At 42.7% G+C, this 17,771-nt stretch overlaps 1 protein-coding gene across 5 annotated transcripts in view; it reads left to right on the forward strand.

Moving 5' to 3' along the window:
• NF1 (neurofibromin 1) overlaps positions 1–17,771 on the forward strand; it is a 72,537-nt gene that overhangs the window by 19,584 nt on the left and 35,182 nt on the right. For 2 of the 5 annotated variants that reach the window (XM_088066350.1, XM_005525662.3), the window contains exons 16-36: positions 483–606; positions 1,239–1,382; positions 1,770–2,016; positions 2,341–2,414; positions 2,522–2,605; positions 2,719–3,159; positions 3,550–3,689; positions 4,112–4,234; positions 4,500–4,583; positions 4,942–5,058; positions 5,710–5,891; positions 5,969–6,180; positions 6,774–6,935; positions 7,646–7,749; positions 8,335–8,470; positions 11,411–11,473; positions 13,297–13,455; positions 14,265–14,362; positions 14,476–14,622; positions 15,099–15,245; positions 15,591–15,701. In XM_088066350.1, coding sequence (XP_087922476.1) covers positions 483–606; positions 1,239–1,382; positions 1,770–2,016; positions 2,341–2,414; positions 2,522–2,605; positions 2,719–3,159; positions 3,550–3,689; positions 4,112–4,234; positions 4,500–4,583; positions 4,942–5,058; positions 5,710–5,891; positions 5,969–6,180; positions 6,774–6,935; positions 7,646–7,749; positions 8,335–8,470; positions 11,411–11,473; positions 13,297–13,455; positions 14,265–14,362; positions 14,476–14,622; positions 15,099–15,245; positions 15,591–15,701 — 3,099 coding nt within the window. Of the gene's footprint in view, positions 1–191; positions 211–482; positions 607–1,238; positions 1,383–1,769; positions 2,017–2,340; positions 2,415–2,521; positions 2,606–2,718; positions 3,160–3,549; positions 3,690–4,111; positions 4,235–4,499; positions 4,584–4,941; positions 5,059–5,709; positions 5,892–5,968; positions 6,181–6,773; positions 6,936–7,645; positions 7,750–8,334; positions 8,471–11,410; positions 11,474–13,296; positions 13,456–14,264; positions 14,363–14,475; positions 14,623–15,098; positions 15,246–15,590; positions 15,702–17,771 lie in introns of those variants that run through there. The other 3 variants (XM_088066351.1, XM_005525663.3, XM_088066352.1) reach the window with 2 other exon arrangements.

Consider the following 17,771-nt stretch of genomic DNA (forward strand, 5'->3'; position numbering starts at 1 on the left):
CTTTTGAAATAGCTGTGAGTATTTTGGGATAGCTTTGCAACAACAGGGAGCTCATGGTCTCTTCGGGCGGGGGGAAAACCCGTCACACTTGACACTAATTTGGACCCTTTGGCAGTTTTAACAGAGAGTGTGAGGCCTGACGGGATATGAAGAAGGAACATCCCTAGATGTGTTCCTTCCAGAGCAGAGTTGACACGTTGTCAGAGCAGTGTAGGTAACTCGTGCTGCCCTGTCTGTGCTGTCTGTCCCGGGCAGAGCTGGAGCTCTGGCTGCTCCCGGCCGTGGGCGCTGGGAAGGGTCCCAGGGGAGCTTGGCCTGTCCATGCACACTCTCACCTCTCTGTTGTACTGCTGGAAGCCCAGGGTAGTGTTTGCACAGGGTGTTCATGCTAAGTGCCTATTTCTATGTGAAACATAGTGTGATACCTTCACAAGTGTTGGTGCTCCGTCAGAAGGCTGATGCTGAATTTCATTTTACTGCAGCTCACAAATGCTTTTTTATATCTGCAAGAAGCTTACGAGTCATCAGATGCTCAGCAGTACAGAAATCCTCAAGTGGCTGCGAGAGATTCTCATCTGTAGGAATAAATTTCTGCTAAAAAACAAAGTAAGTGAACATTACCATCCCTGTTGGGATCATTAACATGAATTGTTCTCTGTTGTGTCACTTCCTTTATTTACCAGGTTATTTTTGATTGGAAGAGATTTAATAGCTACTCCTACATGTTCTGTTCTCTGATTTCCTTTCTGCTTTGTGAGGCACCTTGGTTAGAATTGGTAACCAAAGTTAGGTTTGGTGTTTTTATTTTTTTTCCTTTAGCTGCACAGCTTGCTGTACTTGCCTGGAAAATGAATGTTTCACAGAAACCTGTGCCTTGTGCCTCTTTGCCTAATACAGGGAAATAGTCCCCAAGGTGAGAGAAAGGAAAGGTAGTAAATGGTAAAACACACATGTTCATGGACAAAGTAAATTTCCTTTTGGATCTCAGGTTCTTGTTCTTCTGAGTCCCAGAATTCTGACTTGCTTCTTTCTGATAATCTTAAAGTATCAAATAATGTATTTTTTAAGGGGAAGTATCAGTCTAAGATACCATTAACACAAGGAACTTGATCACACCCTGAGAGCAGCAGTGGAAAAAGTACTATGTAAATGTCCAAGAGCTTTTTACCTTCCTCAAATCTGTGCCTTTTGCTCTATTAAAGTATCAGTTAATACATTCTTTTTCTCCTTCTTTATAGCAATCAGATAGGAGTTCCTGCCATTTCCTCTTCCTTTATGATGTCTCTGGAAGTGGAACTAGTCAAATTTCTCTTGACCATGATGAAATGATACGCTGTGGACCAGGGGCTACCCTGAGGAAAGGGAAGGGGAATTCTTCCATAGTAAGTAATACGTATTGATAGTTACTTTTAACATTTGATAAGAAACCTGTGGGCAATTAGAAATTAAATCACTTTTAGAGTAATTTTAGAAAATAAAATTAATTATTTCTGAGGAGAAAAAGGCAGTTGTGTCCTAAATAATGTATATATTTAATGTACTGGTTAACAATGATGTTTCAGACTTTACAAAGTTACATTTTTTCAGTTAAAATGTTGGCGAATATTTTTTGATTAGGATTGCAAACAGCATTGCGACATCATATAAGAGCTCTGATCCTTTCTAGGATGGCTTATTCCTACTAGACCAAAAGCAGTTTCAAACACAGTTTGGCCAGGGCTGAATTTCCACAAGCAGTGTTCCCCAGCTGGGAATTGTATGTTTCCCAGGAAAGCACAGCAGGCTGCAGTGGAACACCGATCTGCCGCCAAGCCCAGACCAAGCTGGAAGTGGCCTTATACATGTTCCTGTGGAGCCCAGATATCGAGGCAGTCCTGGTGGCCATGTCCTGCTTCCGTCACCTCTGTGAGGAGGCCGACATCAGATGTGGAGTAGATGAGGTCTCAGTGCATAATTTTTTGCCAAACTACAACACTTTCATGGAGTTTGCATCTGTGAGCAACATGATGTCAACAGGTAAGAGTCATGAGGCAGTTAAAGTAACTTTGTACCTGGTCAGAAGACTGTTACTTGTGTTTGAGTTCTTTAAACAGGTTGAGGTTCTTAATTTCATGCTGCTCTGGCTTTTCCTGGAATGTCTTAATTATTAGAATTGCTAGAAAGCGAAAGGAATCTGGGTGACAGCTCAGGAGGATTTTAAAATCATGTAACAAGAAGCTGCCTTTCTAAAGACTTCAAATGCAATATATTCCTCTTAATGCAATATTTACTTCCAAAGATGATAAAGTTGATGTAGATGGGTTTTGAAAAACTTGGTTCAATGTTCTGTGCCCTTTGCAGGGAGAGCAGCTCTTCAGAAGAGAGTAATGGCGTTATTGAGGCGCATTGAGCACCCCACTGCAGGCAACACAGAGGTGAACTAACTTCTCACTTCATGTGCTCTGTGTGCATATTAAAAAAACAAACACTTGTACTTGCTACAAGTAGATCTGAAGTTAAATCTTGATATATCTTCTTTCAGGCCTGGGAGGATACACATGCAAAATGGGAACAAGCTACAAAACTAATCCTTAACTATCCAAAGACCAAAATGGAAGATGGGCAGGTGACTATGAATTTTTCCATTGGTTCAACATTTCAAAATTCAAAATAAGTATTTAGGGTTATTTACTTTAAGGAGCTTGAGTTTTAATGTGGCAAATGACCCTTGCTTCCCAGGTGGCTGAGAGCCTGCACAAGACGATCGTGAAGCGGCGGATGTCGCACGTCAGCGGCGGCGGCTCCATCGACCTGTCAGACACGGAGTCGCTGCAGGAGTGGATCAACATGACCGGGTTCCTGTGTGCCCTGGGCGGGGTGTGCCTGCAGCACCGCAGCAGCGTGGGGCTGGCCACCTACAGCCCCCCCATGGGTCCCCTCAATGAGCGCAAGGGCTCCATGATCTCCATGGTCTCCACCGAGGGCAGCGTGGAGACCCCGGTCAGCAAATTCATCGACCGCCTGCTCACACTGATGGTCTGCAACCACGAGAAAGTGGGGCTGCAGATACGGACCAACATCAAAGACCTGGTGGGGCTGGAGCTCAGTCCAGCACTTTATCCAATGCTCTTCAACAAGCTGAAGAATACCATCAGCAAGTTCTTTGATTCTCAAGGACAGGTAAAATGGTGATTCACATTTGTGTCAGTCCTGTCTTTCCCCCGAGTGACTGAAATGGATGCTTGTTTGTGTTCTGTGCACACCCCCTGTGAGCAGAGTGATCATCCCAGCATGTGTTAATGGTTATTGTGTTTGTGATTCCAGGCTGTATTTAACATTCTTGAATAGTGAACTCTTGAGTGCAGAATCTGTGAGATTCTATGTTGAATCCTTATGGCTGGCAGGGTTCACATACTGAATCTTGACATGTATTGGAATTTTATTGGTGTGGTGGCAACTAGAAAAATGCTTGTCCATGAGATTTTTGAAATGTTGCAGTATATTTGGGAAATACCCTTTCTTTGGTTTTATGTGTAAAAAATTAACCAGAATCTGTATTTCATCCTGTAGGTGTTGTTAACTGACACCAACACACAATTTGTAGAGCAAACCATTGCTATAATGAAGAATTTGCTTGACAATCACACAGAAGGGAGCTCAGAACACCTTGGACAAGCAAGCATTGAGACAATGATGCTGAATCTGGTTAGGTAAGGAGCCCTCTTGACCTTCCTATACTCAGGCATTATGTTTAAGAAGTGAGTTGGAGCCTTCTAGTTCATATCTTTTCTGGTTTTGTCCATGGAGAAGCAGCAGCTGATTTTCTGATCCTCCTTATGGTTCTGACTTCAGTAATTGTGTAAGTTGTGTAGCATGAAGTGCATTGCTGAAGAGTGACCTTTGTTTTTTAAAGAACTGACCATTCCATAGCTTCGCCCTATTCCATAGGCATTCCTGGTTACTTTTCTTTACACTGATGTTAGTGGTTAAAAACCAGCTGAAGGGTAGATTTCTGTTCAGTTTTACACTGACAGAAAATTTGTTTGGCCAGAAGAAATTTGCTTCTGATGAAGGGGCTTTCTTGGGGGGAGGAAGTGAAGTATTTAATTAATCTTCTTGCTTTTTTCTTCAGGTATGTGCGTGTGCTTGGAAATCTGGTACATGCCATTCAAATAAAAACAAAGCTCTGCCAGTTAGTAGAAGTAATGATGGAAAGGAGAGATGACCTTTCATTTTGTCAAGAAATGAAATTTAGGTAAGGATGGCATTACTTCACTCATAGAGTACTGTAGGCAGGTTTTCTTTGGTTATGTGGTTAAAAAATAAACCAAACCCCTGTCACACCAGTATTCCTGGTACAGGGATAGTTCCCTTGTGTCTTCAGAATAATTATGAGCCTGGTACTGCATTTAAATATTACTTACTTTGTGGTGATACTGAACACACGTAACAATTTAATGTGTGATACAGACTGGTAAAAAACACCAGCAAAGCTAAAACAATCTATTTATGTGTAACAGGAACAAAATGGTGGAATATTTGACAGACTGGGTAATGGGAACATCAAACCAAGCAACAGACGAGGATGTGAAATGCTTGACAAGGTGAGGGGCACTCTTCACCTGTAACAGCATTCCAGGTGGCATTTGATAGCCATGGGTGAGCTAGCATGTTGGGCTTGCTGTAACAATAATAATGGTAAGGAAAAGACAAAAATTGAAACTGAAGCTTTGGTGAGCAACAGCAGAATTGTCTTTAATGTTTAGTCTTAAATGACTTTGTTCCTTTTAATATTTTCTCTAATTTAGAACCTGTGCCACAAAATATAAAAGCTATTTCCATGATGGACAGAACTTTAGTGGAATACCATTTTATTCTTAAAAATGTTGTTTTTTTTTCATCTGCAGGTAGAGCTATAAGCAAAAGTGACTTATATTTTATTTGTTAAATTTTATTTTTCAGAGATTTGGACCAGGCGAGTATGGAAGCAGTGGTCTCTCTTCTTGCTGGGCTTCCACTCCAGCCTGAAGAAGGAGATGGTGTTGAGTTGATGGAAGCAAAATCTCAACTATTTCTCAAGTAAATAGTGACTTTTAACTCTTTGTTTATACAATCACTCTAAACAGAAGCGCTGTATGACCTTTATTATAAACTGTGCTCTCTTCCAGCAGAAATAATTTTATTATCCTGACAGGAATTACTACCTCTTCTATGGCCCATTTCAAAATCTCTGCCTTGTAGGTTTATGGAAACATTTTCATTTATAAAATAATTAGAAAATTTAGCTTTGTTTCTGCTTAATGCAGATGTGTGTTTCAGTCATGGTAGGGATTAACTCGATTTGATAGTGTATTTTATTTATTTATGTTTATCCACCAAATTTAAACTCTGAAGACATCTGTTGATAGAGGCACACCAGTGCTGGGGAGAATGGGCATGCGAGGTTTGGGACAAAGGGAGGTTGTTGGAGCACAGTTCAGATTTGGGCTGTGCTGTGAGGGGGCTCCTTGGTTTGGGGGGGTTGTTGTGTGATTGCTGCTGTGGGTGAGGTTTAGGTGGTAGTTCATTGTGTGTTAGCTCCCGTGGTGAGGTTTTGGGGAGGTTTGTTGTGCCTTGGTGGCCGCGGGTGAGGTTTGGGGAGGTTTGTTGTGCCGTGGGTGAGGTTTTGGGGGGTTGTTGTGCCTTGGTGGCCGTGGCAGGGCACGTGTGACCATGAGGCGCTGTCCCCAGGTACTTCACGCTGTTCATGAACCTGCTGAACGACTGCAGCGAGGCGGAGGAGGACGGGGCGGCGGCGGGCGGGCGCAAGCGTGGGATGTCGCGCAGGCTGGCGTCGCTGCGCCACTGCACCGTGCTGGCCATGTCCAACCTGCTCAACGCCAACGTGGACAGCGGCCTCATGCACTCCATAGGTAACGCCCCGCACGCGGCCCCGCCGCTGCCCCGTGTGCCCGCGTCCTCCTTAGTACTGCCGCCTTCTCTCCACCAGGCTTGGGCTATCACAAAGACCTCCAGACTAGAGCCACGTTTATGGAAGTCCTCACCAAAATCCTGCAGCAGGGGACGGAGTTTGATACCTTGGCAGAAACAGTGCTAGCAGATCGGTTTGAGAGATTGGTGGAGTTGGTTACAATGATGGGTGATCAGGGGGAGCTTCCTATTGCTATGGCTTTAGCCAATGTGGTGCCTTGCTCTCAGTGGGTAAGTTGATTCATTTTTTTTCCTACATTTTATTAAAATAATAAGACTTGAAATAAAAAGTGCAACAATAGTCTGGGACAGAGAGAATAGAGCTACTATTGACAATAGCTAGCCTCTCTTAGTATGTTCTTAAAAAATGTGCTGAATCTAAGTTCAGATCTTGATGATAAAACTGCATTTTAGTTAATGTCTAGGAACAATTTTATTTACAGTTATTATCATAAATGCATCTGTGCCAGTTATTTATTACAGGTGGTGTGTGCTGTGATGCAGACACACAGAATTGTATTTGCTTTCCTAGATTTTAGCAAGATGAGTTGGGCTTTGTTATATAGCAGAGGAACTGCTTGTCTGTCTGGATAACCATTCTGAATTTGTAAGACTGGATATCCTGAGGCAGATCTTCAGACAAGCAGTAGCACAGGAAGCGTTTGCAGAGTGATTGTGTTTGTGTAATTTGATATTTACCTGCCAGAGCCCATAGCAGACATAAAGCTTTGTTGCAAACTGCTTGCTGGTTTTGTCAGAATACAGGGTTTCATACTTGCTTTGGCTCCCTGCAAGTCAGATTAACACTTCCTCCTGCCTTTAAGGATGAGCTGGCTCGTGTCCTGGTCACACTCTTTGATTCCCGACACCTGCTCTACCAGCTCCTCTGGAATATGTTCTCAAAGGAGGTCGAGTTGGCAGACTCCATGCAGACACTCTTCCGAGGAAACAGCTTAGCCAGTAAAATAATGACTTTCTGTTTTAAGGTACATTATTTCTTTTTCTTTTTTTTTCTCTTTTTTTTTTTTTTTTTTATTCTGCTACAGGTCTCTTCAGGCAGGAAGAGTTTAGTGATATGAAATTACAAAGCCACCAGTCTGTGGGTTTAAGCTCTTGAGTAATGGGATTAGATAAAATCTCTACAGAGTTGCCTTTGGGTCTCAGTTTGAGTTAGTCTCAGCTCTCACATCTGTTAAGTTTAGGGAGTTTTCTTTTTGAGTTTTAACATTTCATGAACTTAATCTTGTAGAAAATTTATACTCAGGCCCTTAAAAATTAGGTATCCCCCTGGCACTAAACTTTTGCCTTTCTGACTAGTTCATTTATATGAGTGATTTTGGGCCAGTGCCAGCTGGAAGACTGTTCCTGGTAAATTCTGAGCTCTTGTTTGTGTTCCCATTTCAGTTTTAAAAGTTGTGTACAAACAGAGGTGAGGCGTGGAGTCAGTGCTCTAAGAAAGAAAGTCTGCTGGTTAGCAGAGTTTTTATTTTTCTCTAATTGTAAATTAATTAAAATACCTGTAGAAATTGATCTTGGATGTGTTTCAGAGGAGAGACTTTAATATGCAAACCCAAGTTTTACAGGAATTTGGCTTATTCCAAAAAAGATCAAGTGTTTCCAGGCTGTTGAGAGCTTCCAGAACTTCGCAGCACTGCTGTGTCAATCTGGCCTCTGTCCTTGTTTCCCCGGCACACAGGTCTATGGTGCTACATATTTGCAGAAGCTTTTGGAACCTTTGCTGCGGACTGTGATCACATCCCCTGAGTGGCAGCACGTCAGCTTTGAGGTGGATCCAACAAGGTTTGAGATTCAGGGCGAGCAGCACATGTATTTATCTGTAAACATGATTCCCACTCATTGTATGTAATAGGATTCCTTTTTCCTTGTTGAAGATATTTTTCTCATGCTTTCATACTGTTGTACATCTCACTTTTCCAGACACATTGTCTCTGCGGCCCTCTTGCTCTGTTGCTTTAAATTATTTGTAACTTTTAGAAAAATTTTAAATATTCATCTCTTAAGTAGTTTACCCAAAGATAGACCTTCTAATTAATACTTTAACCATTGACTATCTGTGTCTACCTCAAAAATTCCTTTCACGTAAACCATCATGAACTGATAATGCAATTATCAGTTAGAATTGTGTATGCATGTGTTTGTATGAAATGGTCTGAGAGAATCCCACCTACAGCTGTCTGTTCATTACTGAGTTTTACATGACCTTTCATTTGTACCTTATGTGGTTTGAAATGGTGATGGCAACTTTTGTGTCAAAGATCACAAGTATTTCCATAAAAAAAAGAGGAAATGAGGTTCTTACCAAGGATGTAAGTGCAGCTTGTGTCGTGTTTGATTGCTGGTCATACATATGTGGGTCTGTTTCAGGCTGGAGCCTACAGAAAGCCTTGAAGAGAACCAGAGGAGTCTCTTGCAAATGACAGACAAGTTTTTTCAGGCAATCATTAATTCCTCCTCCGAGTTCCCACCGCAGCTGCGCAGTGTGTGCCATTGTTTATACCAGGTATGCCTGCAGTGGTTGCCTGCCCCTAAGCTTTGGGGTTGGTTTGTGAAATTCCAGCAGTTTGGAGCTTGGTGCTAGACACAGGGGGCTTCCCTAGACACTCTGCTCAGGTGTTTGTTAAATAACACCAGTCTGAAGGTAGGGGCCAATTGGTGTTTTAACATTTGTGTTGGCAATCAGGAGATGACTGAAGGTACCCAGGTTCCCCAACCTCTCCCCCAAGTCCTCTGCTCTGTCCCGTGGCTGCTGAGCCCCGTGTCCTGCTAGATCTCCTTTTGTGTTTCTGATGGATTCAGCTACTGTAACAATCCACATAGGAGTTCCCTCGGGGCTCCGTGGGAATAGTTTTCAGTCCAGTTGGAGGACTATCACATAAATGCTGTGCCTGATGGTATATTGGAGCTGTGGTCTCAGTGAGGTGCTCTGGAAGCGCTACTTCTGCCCTTTCAGCCACAGTGTATCCAGGTCTAAAGCAAACGGATTATCTGACCTGTGTGAACTAATGATGAATAACAAAAATCCTGTTGGGTCATCTGCACAGGGGGTGCTGTGGGGATCAGGGCAACAGCTGCAATGCCAGAGCTTTGGAGTGAGAGCAGGGAATGTGTGTTGGGATTGTTGTGCTCTGGGGTTGCTCCCGAGAGCCCTTGCACTGACCCAGGTGCACAGATGCTGAGGCTTGTTCCTGCCTGGCAGCTCTGCAAAAGGCCTCTGACAGCATCGCTTTCTCTTCCCAAAAGTGGCTGTGTTTGGGTTGGTGGCAGAGTGACTTCGGGGTTTTTGGTGTTTGAGTTTTGTAACCAGGGAATGAGGTGGGCAAATTGGTCTCCTTCATTGGTCACAGGCATCGACTAGAAGAATACTTGAGTGTTACTGAAGATATCACACACAGCCTTGGTTGTTCCTTCTGTTATTGAATGTCACGTTCTCCCACACCTCACCCCAGAACTAGGTTTATATGCTGTTACCAGGATGTATCAGATTGCCATTTCAGTGGTACATTGCTACCAATTATTTCTATGCAAACCATTGGTAATTCCTACATGAAATGGATTTCTAAAATGCACTCACCAGCAGGCATTCCCAGAGATTCTTCTATGGAAGCCTTTCCAAGACTGTTGGCTTTATTCTTGCCTTTTACTGTGTGTGGTAATAAGTGTAATTTGTTCCCAAAAGAGATGATTTACTGACGGATATACAAGTGGTATTAACTGATATTTAGCTTCAATATTTACTATTTTAACTGTTTCTAGTAACAACTAGATTTCTGTACAAGTGTTTGTTCATCACAAATAGTGTTAGTCATTCTGTACTTAAAATTCCAGAGAATTTTGAACTCTGGCCTTTATCTGAAGGAAAGTACAACCAAGGTCTGACTTGGGGGCATTAATCCATTTTTATCATAAGAACCAAATAGGTGATTTTTATAAGATAACTTCCATTTTAAAAAGGTGAATGATCTCAAGCACTAGTGTGAGAGTAAATAACACTGAATTTTGTGGTATTTTTTTCATTCTTATAGTTTTAAAGTGTGTGCAAAGAATGCTTACCATATGTGTTCTGTAAGTGATTAGTAGCTAATTACTGTAAGAACCTCACAGAAATGGTGTCTTTAGTTGGATATTGGCATCTTTGCTGGCCGGTGTTCCTGTTTTGGGAGCAGAGCCCAGTGAGTGTTTTCCTTTGGAAATATCAATAACTGGCTACTGGGACAGATTCACCTGGCTCCTTACAGGTAATGTATGTTCAGGAGTGTGATGTGAGAGCAAGCATGCTCACAGTAACTCCTGCAGAGGATCTGTGCTGGCTCTTCTGTAAAATCCTCACAAACATACATGGGTTTTTGAAAGCAAGGTGGAAGTTTTCCTAAAACTTCAGTATTCCAGGGAGTTGAGTGTGTGTACAACTGCTCCAGAAGCCATGAGTGGAAATTCCACAGGGAAAGTTGGCAGAGTTAAGTTGGCAGTTGCCACTGGTTAAATATTGATAGGTCCTGCACAGGTTTCCGCTCAGCTTGCTTAGCAGAGTTTCACTGGCTGCTTTGGGTTGGGGTGTTTGCTTTCCGTTTGGTTCCATCCTGAACGTGAGGAAACTCTGTGCCAGTGCCAGTGTGACCCCCTGGAGGTGGCTGGGTGCTGCAGGCTGGCTGGGACCCAGCCCTGGGTGCTGCTGGAGCCTTCCCAGGAACGCTAGCCCGCCCCAGCTGCTGGGAGTGTTGATGCACCACTGGCTGGGGAGCGGGGTGCAAGGGGCTGGGGCTTTGCTCAGATCCTGCTGGAAGCAGGACAGAGTTGGAGTCCTCTTGGTGGGTCCCTTTGAATCTCAGTGAAATGCAGAAATAAGCGCAATCAAGTCAGATCTCTTGATTTGGAGGTCTCTAATAAATTAACATAGACTGTAGCTTTTTTCTTCCTTTGTCCAGAGAGTGTTTTATGGCAGAGTTACCTCTGACAGTGGTAATAACCCTGATGGTTCACAGGTCTAACCAAATTGAAGGACACACAGAGAAACATTGGGAAGATTTAAAACTCTAAATTTAATTTAAAAAGCAGTATGTATTTCAAAGGTATAACACTACTATTTGTACTGTTAAAATTATTTGGGGATGGTAAATTATATTTGAAAGCTGAATACACCATTTAAGGCCCAAGATTGTGTATCATGAGCACATTGATGTGGTTTGACTTTTAATCTAGCCAGAAATAGTAGAAATGATTGAAATTCAACATTTGCTTGTTTTGTATTTAGTGCTTTGTAAATAAGATGTAATAAAACTGTGGAATAAAAACTCCATCATCAGTCTTTAGTTTATATATTTCATTTTCTGTTGGTTATGTTTGTTACATTTTACTGTGTAATTTATGTACAAGTCAACATTGGTTTTTTGTTGCTGTATGTAGTTGGTGCTGTGACTTGTTTGTGCTCATCTCTGTTCTGTAGGCAACTTGCCACTCTCTACTGAATAAAGCTACCGTAAAAGAAAAAAAGGAAAACAAAAAATCAGTAAGTTTGGAGACCTTTTTATTAGCCATTTCTTTCAAAGCAAAACAGAAATCTTTTGCTGTTTCAAAATATCTTCACTTCAGTCTATTTGACTTCACTGTAAAATCATTCTACTAATTCTGGCACAAAATAGCTTTCATTTCAATTAACACTGGAATTAAGTTAGATTTTAAATATTCTCTGTGTGCCTATTTGAGTAAATGAGACATTTTTAACATTACTGCTTAGTATTTAATAATTCTGACTCTTCTAGTCTTGCCACCATCTTCAAATTAAAAAATTGTGGAAGAAAAATGTTTTCTTTGGTTTTGAGAAAAATCTGGGTCTCTTGAGCTGCTTTAACACTCTGGCAGATAACCTGAGCTTGCATCCTGGGCAAAGAACAATTAATATTTGTGGGGTACTGGAAAGAAGTTCATGAGACTTGTGTCTGGCACATTTTCTTTTGTTTGTTTTGTAATTAAGTAAGAAAACCCCAACTTCAGCACTTGTATTATTTCCTGAGAAAAGCAGATTTTCCATTTAAGTAACTTGCTGTGTTAGGATTTAGATCCACGGGTTGCTTTAGAGCGTTGTCTTTAAAAGTTCAGACTTATTATTTTCTTTGGCAGTGACCTCAAAATATAAAGTGTGAATGAACCAGAATGGAAATTTTGACTTCTACTAAATACTCTCTTATTTTTGTTGTAAATGAGCAGAATAGTAATCATGTTTTAAATGCAAAAGCTGTGGGCAAACCAGTATTTTACAAGAAAATATCAGTAATTGCATCGCAAGGTAACTGACTGGAGTTGCTACTGAACCAAAGTGATTCTTGGTGTATTTTGTACTAATGGTTTTGTCTGGTTTAAGCAGCATGATTTGAGAATGCATTAGTTATGTTTTGATGTATTTTACTATACTGGGATTTGTTTGAAGGGCTTTTTTTTATTTTAAACTATGCAGGATAATATCAAGTTGACTAATTTTATTCTGTGAAAAGGAAGAATCTGACTCATTTGGATTAACCAAGGTTACTCATTACAATATACAGATACTGATAGAACCACATGTTGCATATCCAAGAACTTTATTTTTTGTCAGGAAGCTTTGTCTTTAACTTTTCAAAGTTAAATGAAAGATATCCAAAGAACAACTCTCCTCTTAGTAACGCATAATTGATTTCCTGAAAGAAAGAGATTTCTTTTTTCTTTCAGCATCTTCAGAATTATTTTTTTCCTGAGTGGCAAAGGACAGTATTTTAAATCTGCTCAGTGGTTTTACGCAGTGTGTGTGTAGGCAGAGGAGTGCGCTGGCCACTCAGCTCTGTCTCCTTCTGTCCTGCTGTGGACAGATGATGGTTCTGAAGGGTATTTCTGCAAATAGCTCCTCCTCACAAATTGGAAATGACTCCTGCAGCTGTACAACACAGTGTTGTTGCTGGAGAGGCTCGTGGCTCAGCTGTGCAGTTACAAACACACAGATCAAAGACCCAGTAGGTGAAAGGTGTTCCCTGTGTTGGGGTAGGGCAGTGCACACCTGGGGCTGGGGCTGCAGCACCTGCAGGGTCCCTCCAGGAGCAGGACCCTGTGTGGGGACAGCTCTGAGACATGGCCAGGAGCTGTGGGAGCCGTGTCCCTGCCAAGGGAGCTGTGCTGCTGTCTGAGAGCCCCTCTCCTTTCCCTCTTGTTCTGGTTTTCTGGGATGCAAGAGAGTCCTGCTCCAATGTGCTGAGCACGATCAGTGTGGAAAGAGCGCTTAGGCTTGGCTTGCCATGCTAGGCTTTTGTCAGGCCTTGCCCTCTGCTTAATGCAGGACTGTTGTGTGTAATTGTCCGTGCCCAGGTGGTGAGCCAGCGCTTCCCCCAGAACAGCATCGGGGCCGTGGGCAGCGCCATGTTCCTGCGCTTCATCAACCCTGCCATCGTGTCCCCGTACGAGGCGGGCATCCTGGACAAGAAACCCCCGCCCCGCATCGAGCGCGGCCTCAAGCTCATGTCAAAGGTGAATCCCCAAACACTGTTATGTGCCCAGGTTTTCTGTTCTGCCTGCTTCAGAACTGCTCTGACCAATATGTGAAAATGGGGGGAAACACAGAGCTGTTTGTAGCGACCGTCGTGTTCGTTGAAGGTGCAGTGTCTGTGCTGTGCTGGTGCATTGTGGCACTGTTTGAGCTCAGCAGCATAAGGATGGGGACAAACACTTGGCCAAAAGGATGGATAAGAGAGCAGAATTCCAGCCCTTCACTTGAACTTCTTGTTTGGAAACAGACCGATGTTCCTGTGAGAGCACAGTGAGGGTAGCAGTAGCCAGCATTTATCGAGTTCATCCCACTGCTAAAGAAGGGATTTTCCTGTCTTCAATCTCATTTGGTCATATTTCTTGTAAAAAAAATTAAAAAGGTTTAATGTTGGCATAAAAAGTCTGTGGCCTGTGAATATTGTCCATTGTAAATGCTGAGAAATTTTTCTTTAGAAAGGGGCATGCTAGTGCTTTTATCTACCTGTCTTAAATTCCAGAAGTACTTAATAACTTACTGGTGGTTTGAAAGATGATTTATTTTCCTAGTTTAAAGTTCATAAATAAGTGAACTGGTTTTTAGTATTTAAAAATATGAGTAGGAAAAGATTTTGAAAGTGAATGTGTTTTAAATTATTTGACTTACTGGCCTTTTGTTGTGAAACCTCAAGACAACAAGTGAAAATAAACTGTTTCTGCCAGTTTACCTTCACTGGCAGAAATATTTGTGTCAATTACTGTAACAGTTAATACATTAAACCTTTGTGTGTCTTTGCCATGATTTTTTCCTTTAGATCCTTCAGAGTATTGCTAACCATGTGCTGTTTACAAAGGAGGAGCACATGCGGCCTTTCAATGACTTTGTGAAGAGCAATTTTGACGCAGCACGAAGGTATGGCCTGGGGCCAGCACAGGGGTCGTGGTGTGTGCAGAGAGCTCTGAGTGCCCCCCAGCCCTTGGCTGTCCCTCCCCACACTGAGGTTTGCTCCTGGGTCTGAATTGCAGGTTTTTCCTCGACATCGCCTCTGACTGCCCAGCCAGCGACACCGTCAACCACAGCCTGTCCTTCATCAGCGACGGCAACGTGCTGGCACTGCACCGCCTGCTCTGGAACAACCAGGAGAAAATCGGCCAGTACCTGTCCAGCAACAGGTGAGGCTGCAGCCCTGGCACGGGGGGGTGTGCTGAGGGGAAAGCTCCCAGACTCCTGCAATGGCTTGGGTTGGAAGGAACCTTTAAAGCTCATCCCGTCCCACCCCCTGCGCATAGGCAGGGACACCTTCCACTAGGCCAGGTTGCTCCAAGCCCTGTCCAGCCTGGGCCTGGACAGTGCCAGGGATGGGGCAGCTGCAGCTGCTTTGGGCACCCTCTGCTAGGGCCTCCTCATCCTCACAAGGAAGGATTTCTTCCTAATATCCAATCTAAACCTCCTGTCCATCATCTAAAAGCTGGTAATATTTGGAAATACTCTCTTCTGTTGCTCCTGTTATTACTAAGAATATCATTGAATGTCATTGAAGATTTCTCATACTTTAAAAAAGAAAATGCAGCTTGCTCCAGCTGAGGAAGGGTAGTGGGAATTGCTGAGTAAAGAAAGACTTTACTGACAAAAAACATGTTGTTTGTAGGGACCACAAGGCTGTTGGACGACGACCTTTTGACAAGATGGCAACACTTCTTGCCTACCTGGGGCCTCCTGAGCACAAACCTGTGGCAGATACACATTGGTCCAGCTTAAATCTCACTAGTTCCAAGTTTGAAGAGTTTATGACAAGGTAATAAGATTATTGTGGTGGGAACACACAATGTGGGTTTCTAGGCTTTATAATGTGAGGAGGTGTCAGTAGTTCCTAAGACTCTCTGCTATCAAGACTATCTCTGTTTCAAAGGGGAGTTTAAAAAACAGTCTACATAAATGTTTTAGGTTTCTGAGTAGATTTTAATTAAAAAAAAAAAAATCTGGGAACCAGAAATGGTGGTAACATATGTTTTTTAAGGAAGGCTGAAGACTGTGTGAACTTAGTACTTTTGTTCAGAGATGGAAGTAAAGAGGGTTTGGGATTTTTAAAGTTTGTTTGGAAGGCAGTTGTGGAAGTTGATGTCAATGTATTGCTTTTTAGGCATCAAGTACACGAAAAGGAGGAGTTCAAAGCACTGAAAACATTAAATATTTTCTACCAAGCTGGGACATCCAAAGTTGGCAATCCTGTTTTCTACTACATTGCTCGGCGGTAAGAAACCTTTCACCTTCCCAATCTGAAATGAATCTGTCAATCAAAGGTATCAGGTGTATATAAGAAACACCACCTTGGTAACAAGAGTCTGAAAATAGCTTATTTGTTAAAATTTGCTGACTGTTTCTGCGTTGTTTCCTAAACCAAAACTGCCATTACGAAATAATTATGCTCATGACGGGAGTAATTCCTAGCGGTGTTAGGGAAAGGAAGATCCGTGTGCTCGTGCCCAGGTGTGGTCAGAGGCAGCTCTGAGGACTGGATGAGCTGCTGAAGCTGCTGTCTGTGCTGAGGTGCTGCTGGTGGGGGTGTGCTGGCGGCACTGGGGAGGCTGCTTTGGCTCGGGGGGGCCGTGGGAGTGCTGCCAGGTCTGGGAGTTCTCCAGTCCTGGTGTCAGCAGGCACTTAGGGATGCTGGCACAGCCCCTGGGTGTTCGTGGTCTGGTCATTGCTGGTGCATTTTGTGCCTCTGGGAGCAGAGGCCTGCCTGGGGGGGCTGGGTAGCTCTGTGCTTCCTGCTCCCTGCTGACAGTGGTGGCAGTGGGGGGCCACTTTCAGTGTTGTGATGAGAGGATGTCATCAGTGGTGATTCTTTGGATGGAGTGAAGGAACACAAGATGAGTAGTGTCACTTACCTTCTGTCCTGATTTTCTGTCTTCAAAAGCCACACAACAGTCCATGAAATGTGCAGGTGTGCTGACAGAAGGGGCTGGCTCAAGGGCAGCCTGGATGCTTTTTTTTGCCCCCCTTTAATTTTTTATTTTTTTTCCTTTAGCAAGATCCCTAATGTTTAAGCCCCTTACATGCACAGAGTTAGAAGCAAGGGCAGTCTTTTGAATTCTCTTTAAAAAGAAGAGAATTTCTGTTTGCTTGCCACATTTTTCTTCTCCATTTTGTTCCATTAGACAGAGTCTTATTTCATGTCAAGTCAAACAAAATGCCTATATTGTTATCCTGCCTTGTTCAGACAAGAAATTAGGCATACAAATGCAGAGAGTAGTGATAACCTATCTTAAAAAGTGACTGTGCCTGGCAGTGATCTGAGGCATCCTTATGTATTCTGTGCAGACCTGCCATGCAGTGCTTCCTTGTTTGCAGAGCAAGAAATGGTTATTTCGTCTGCAGAGAGAGAATTTCTGGAAGTAAATCAAGGCAGAAGTTTGCACCACATGTTTTCTAGGCCTAACTCACCTCCCTCTTCTTTAAAAATTAAAAAGAAAAATTAATTTATACAGAGATGCGTCACTGGGCAAAACTGTCTTGGTCCCATCAGCCAAGTGTTCCTGCCTTCAGAGAGGTGGGAAGGAGCAGACTCCTGATCATTTTATCCAGGTGGGGGTATTAATGAAAATATTGTTGTACTTCAACATGAGCCTTGCTGCTAGGTGAGTTGTTACCTTTGTATTCAGCAGCTGCGCAATTCAGCAATCCTGGCAGGGCTGCCTTTCAAACCAGCAGGAGGGGCTTTGCTCTGGGATGATGCTCTGGCATCATCTCATAGGAATGTGGCTAAGTGGAGCTTATTTGGGGTCTTTGTCTTCTGGTTCTGAGCCAGATGTTGTATTTTCAAGGTGTGAAATTTGGAAAAATGGTTTAGATTGGAGCTGCCAGGGTGTTTGAGGGCTTGTAGCAGGCTGGGGTTTTTGGGGTTGCTTTTTTCCCCCTTTTTTTCCTTTTCTTTTTTTTTTCTTTTTTTTTTTAGTTGAAGATCTTGTTGCTAAGGCATTGTTGAGTCATTTTACTAAGATATCTGGATCAGTTTATGTCCTTCTTGTCTGTGAAATTTAATTCCTTCTGTCATCTATCTTCACATTTTGTTTCCTGGGCAACAACCCAGCTTCTGGAGCCAGTGCTCTTCTGTTTTTAATCCCTACCCAGTTACAAAAATGATCCATAAATCAATAAATATTGATCCTGAACTACCGCCATTAGGTTTTAAAGCTGATCCCAAACTAATTAATAGGAATAAAACCTCTGAGTTATTGCTGCAGGCCGCCGCAATCCCCACAGCAGTTTTACCCTTTCCAGAGAGAGCACACAACTATTAGAGGTGTACCACAGCTTTTTT

Source organism: Pseudopodoces humilis, chromosome 23 (genome assembly GCF_049639895.1).
Source record: "Pseudopodoces humilis isolate 2021_Gansu_Grassland_sample_001 chromosome 23, ASM4963989v1, whole genome shotgun sequence".
Classification (NCBI taxonomy): domain Eukaryota; kingdom Metazoa; phylum Chordata; class Aves; order Passeriformes; family Paridae; genus Pseudopodoces; species Pseudopodoces humilis.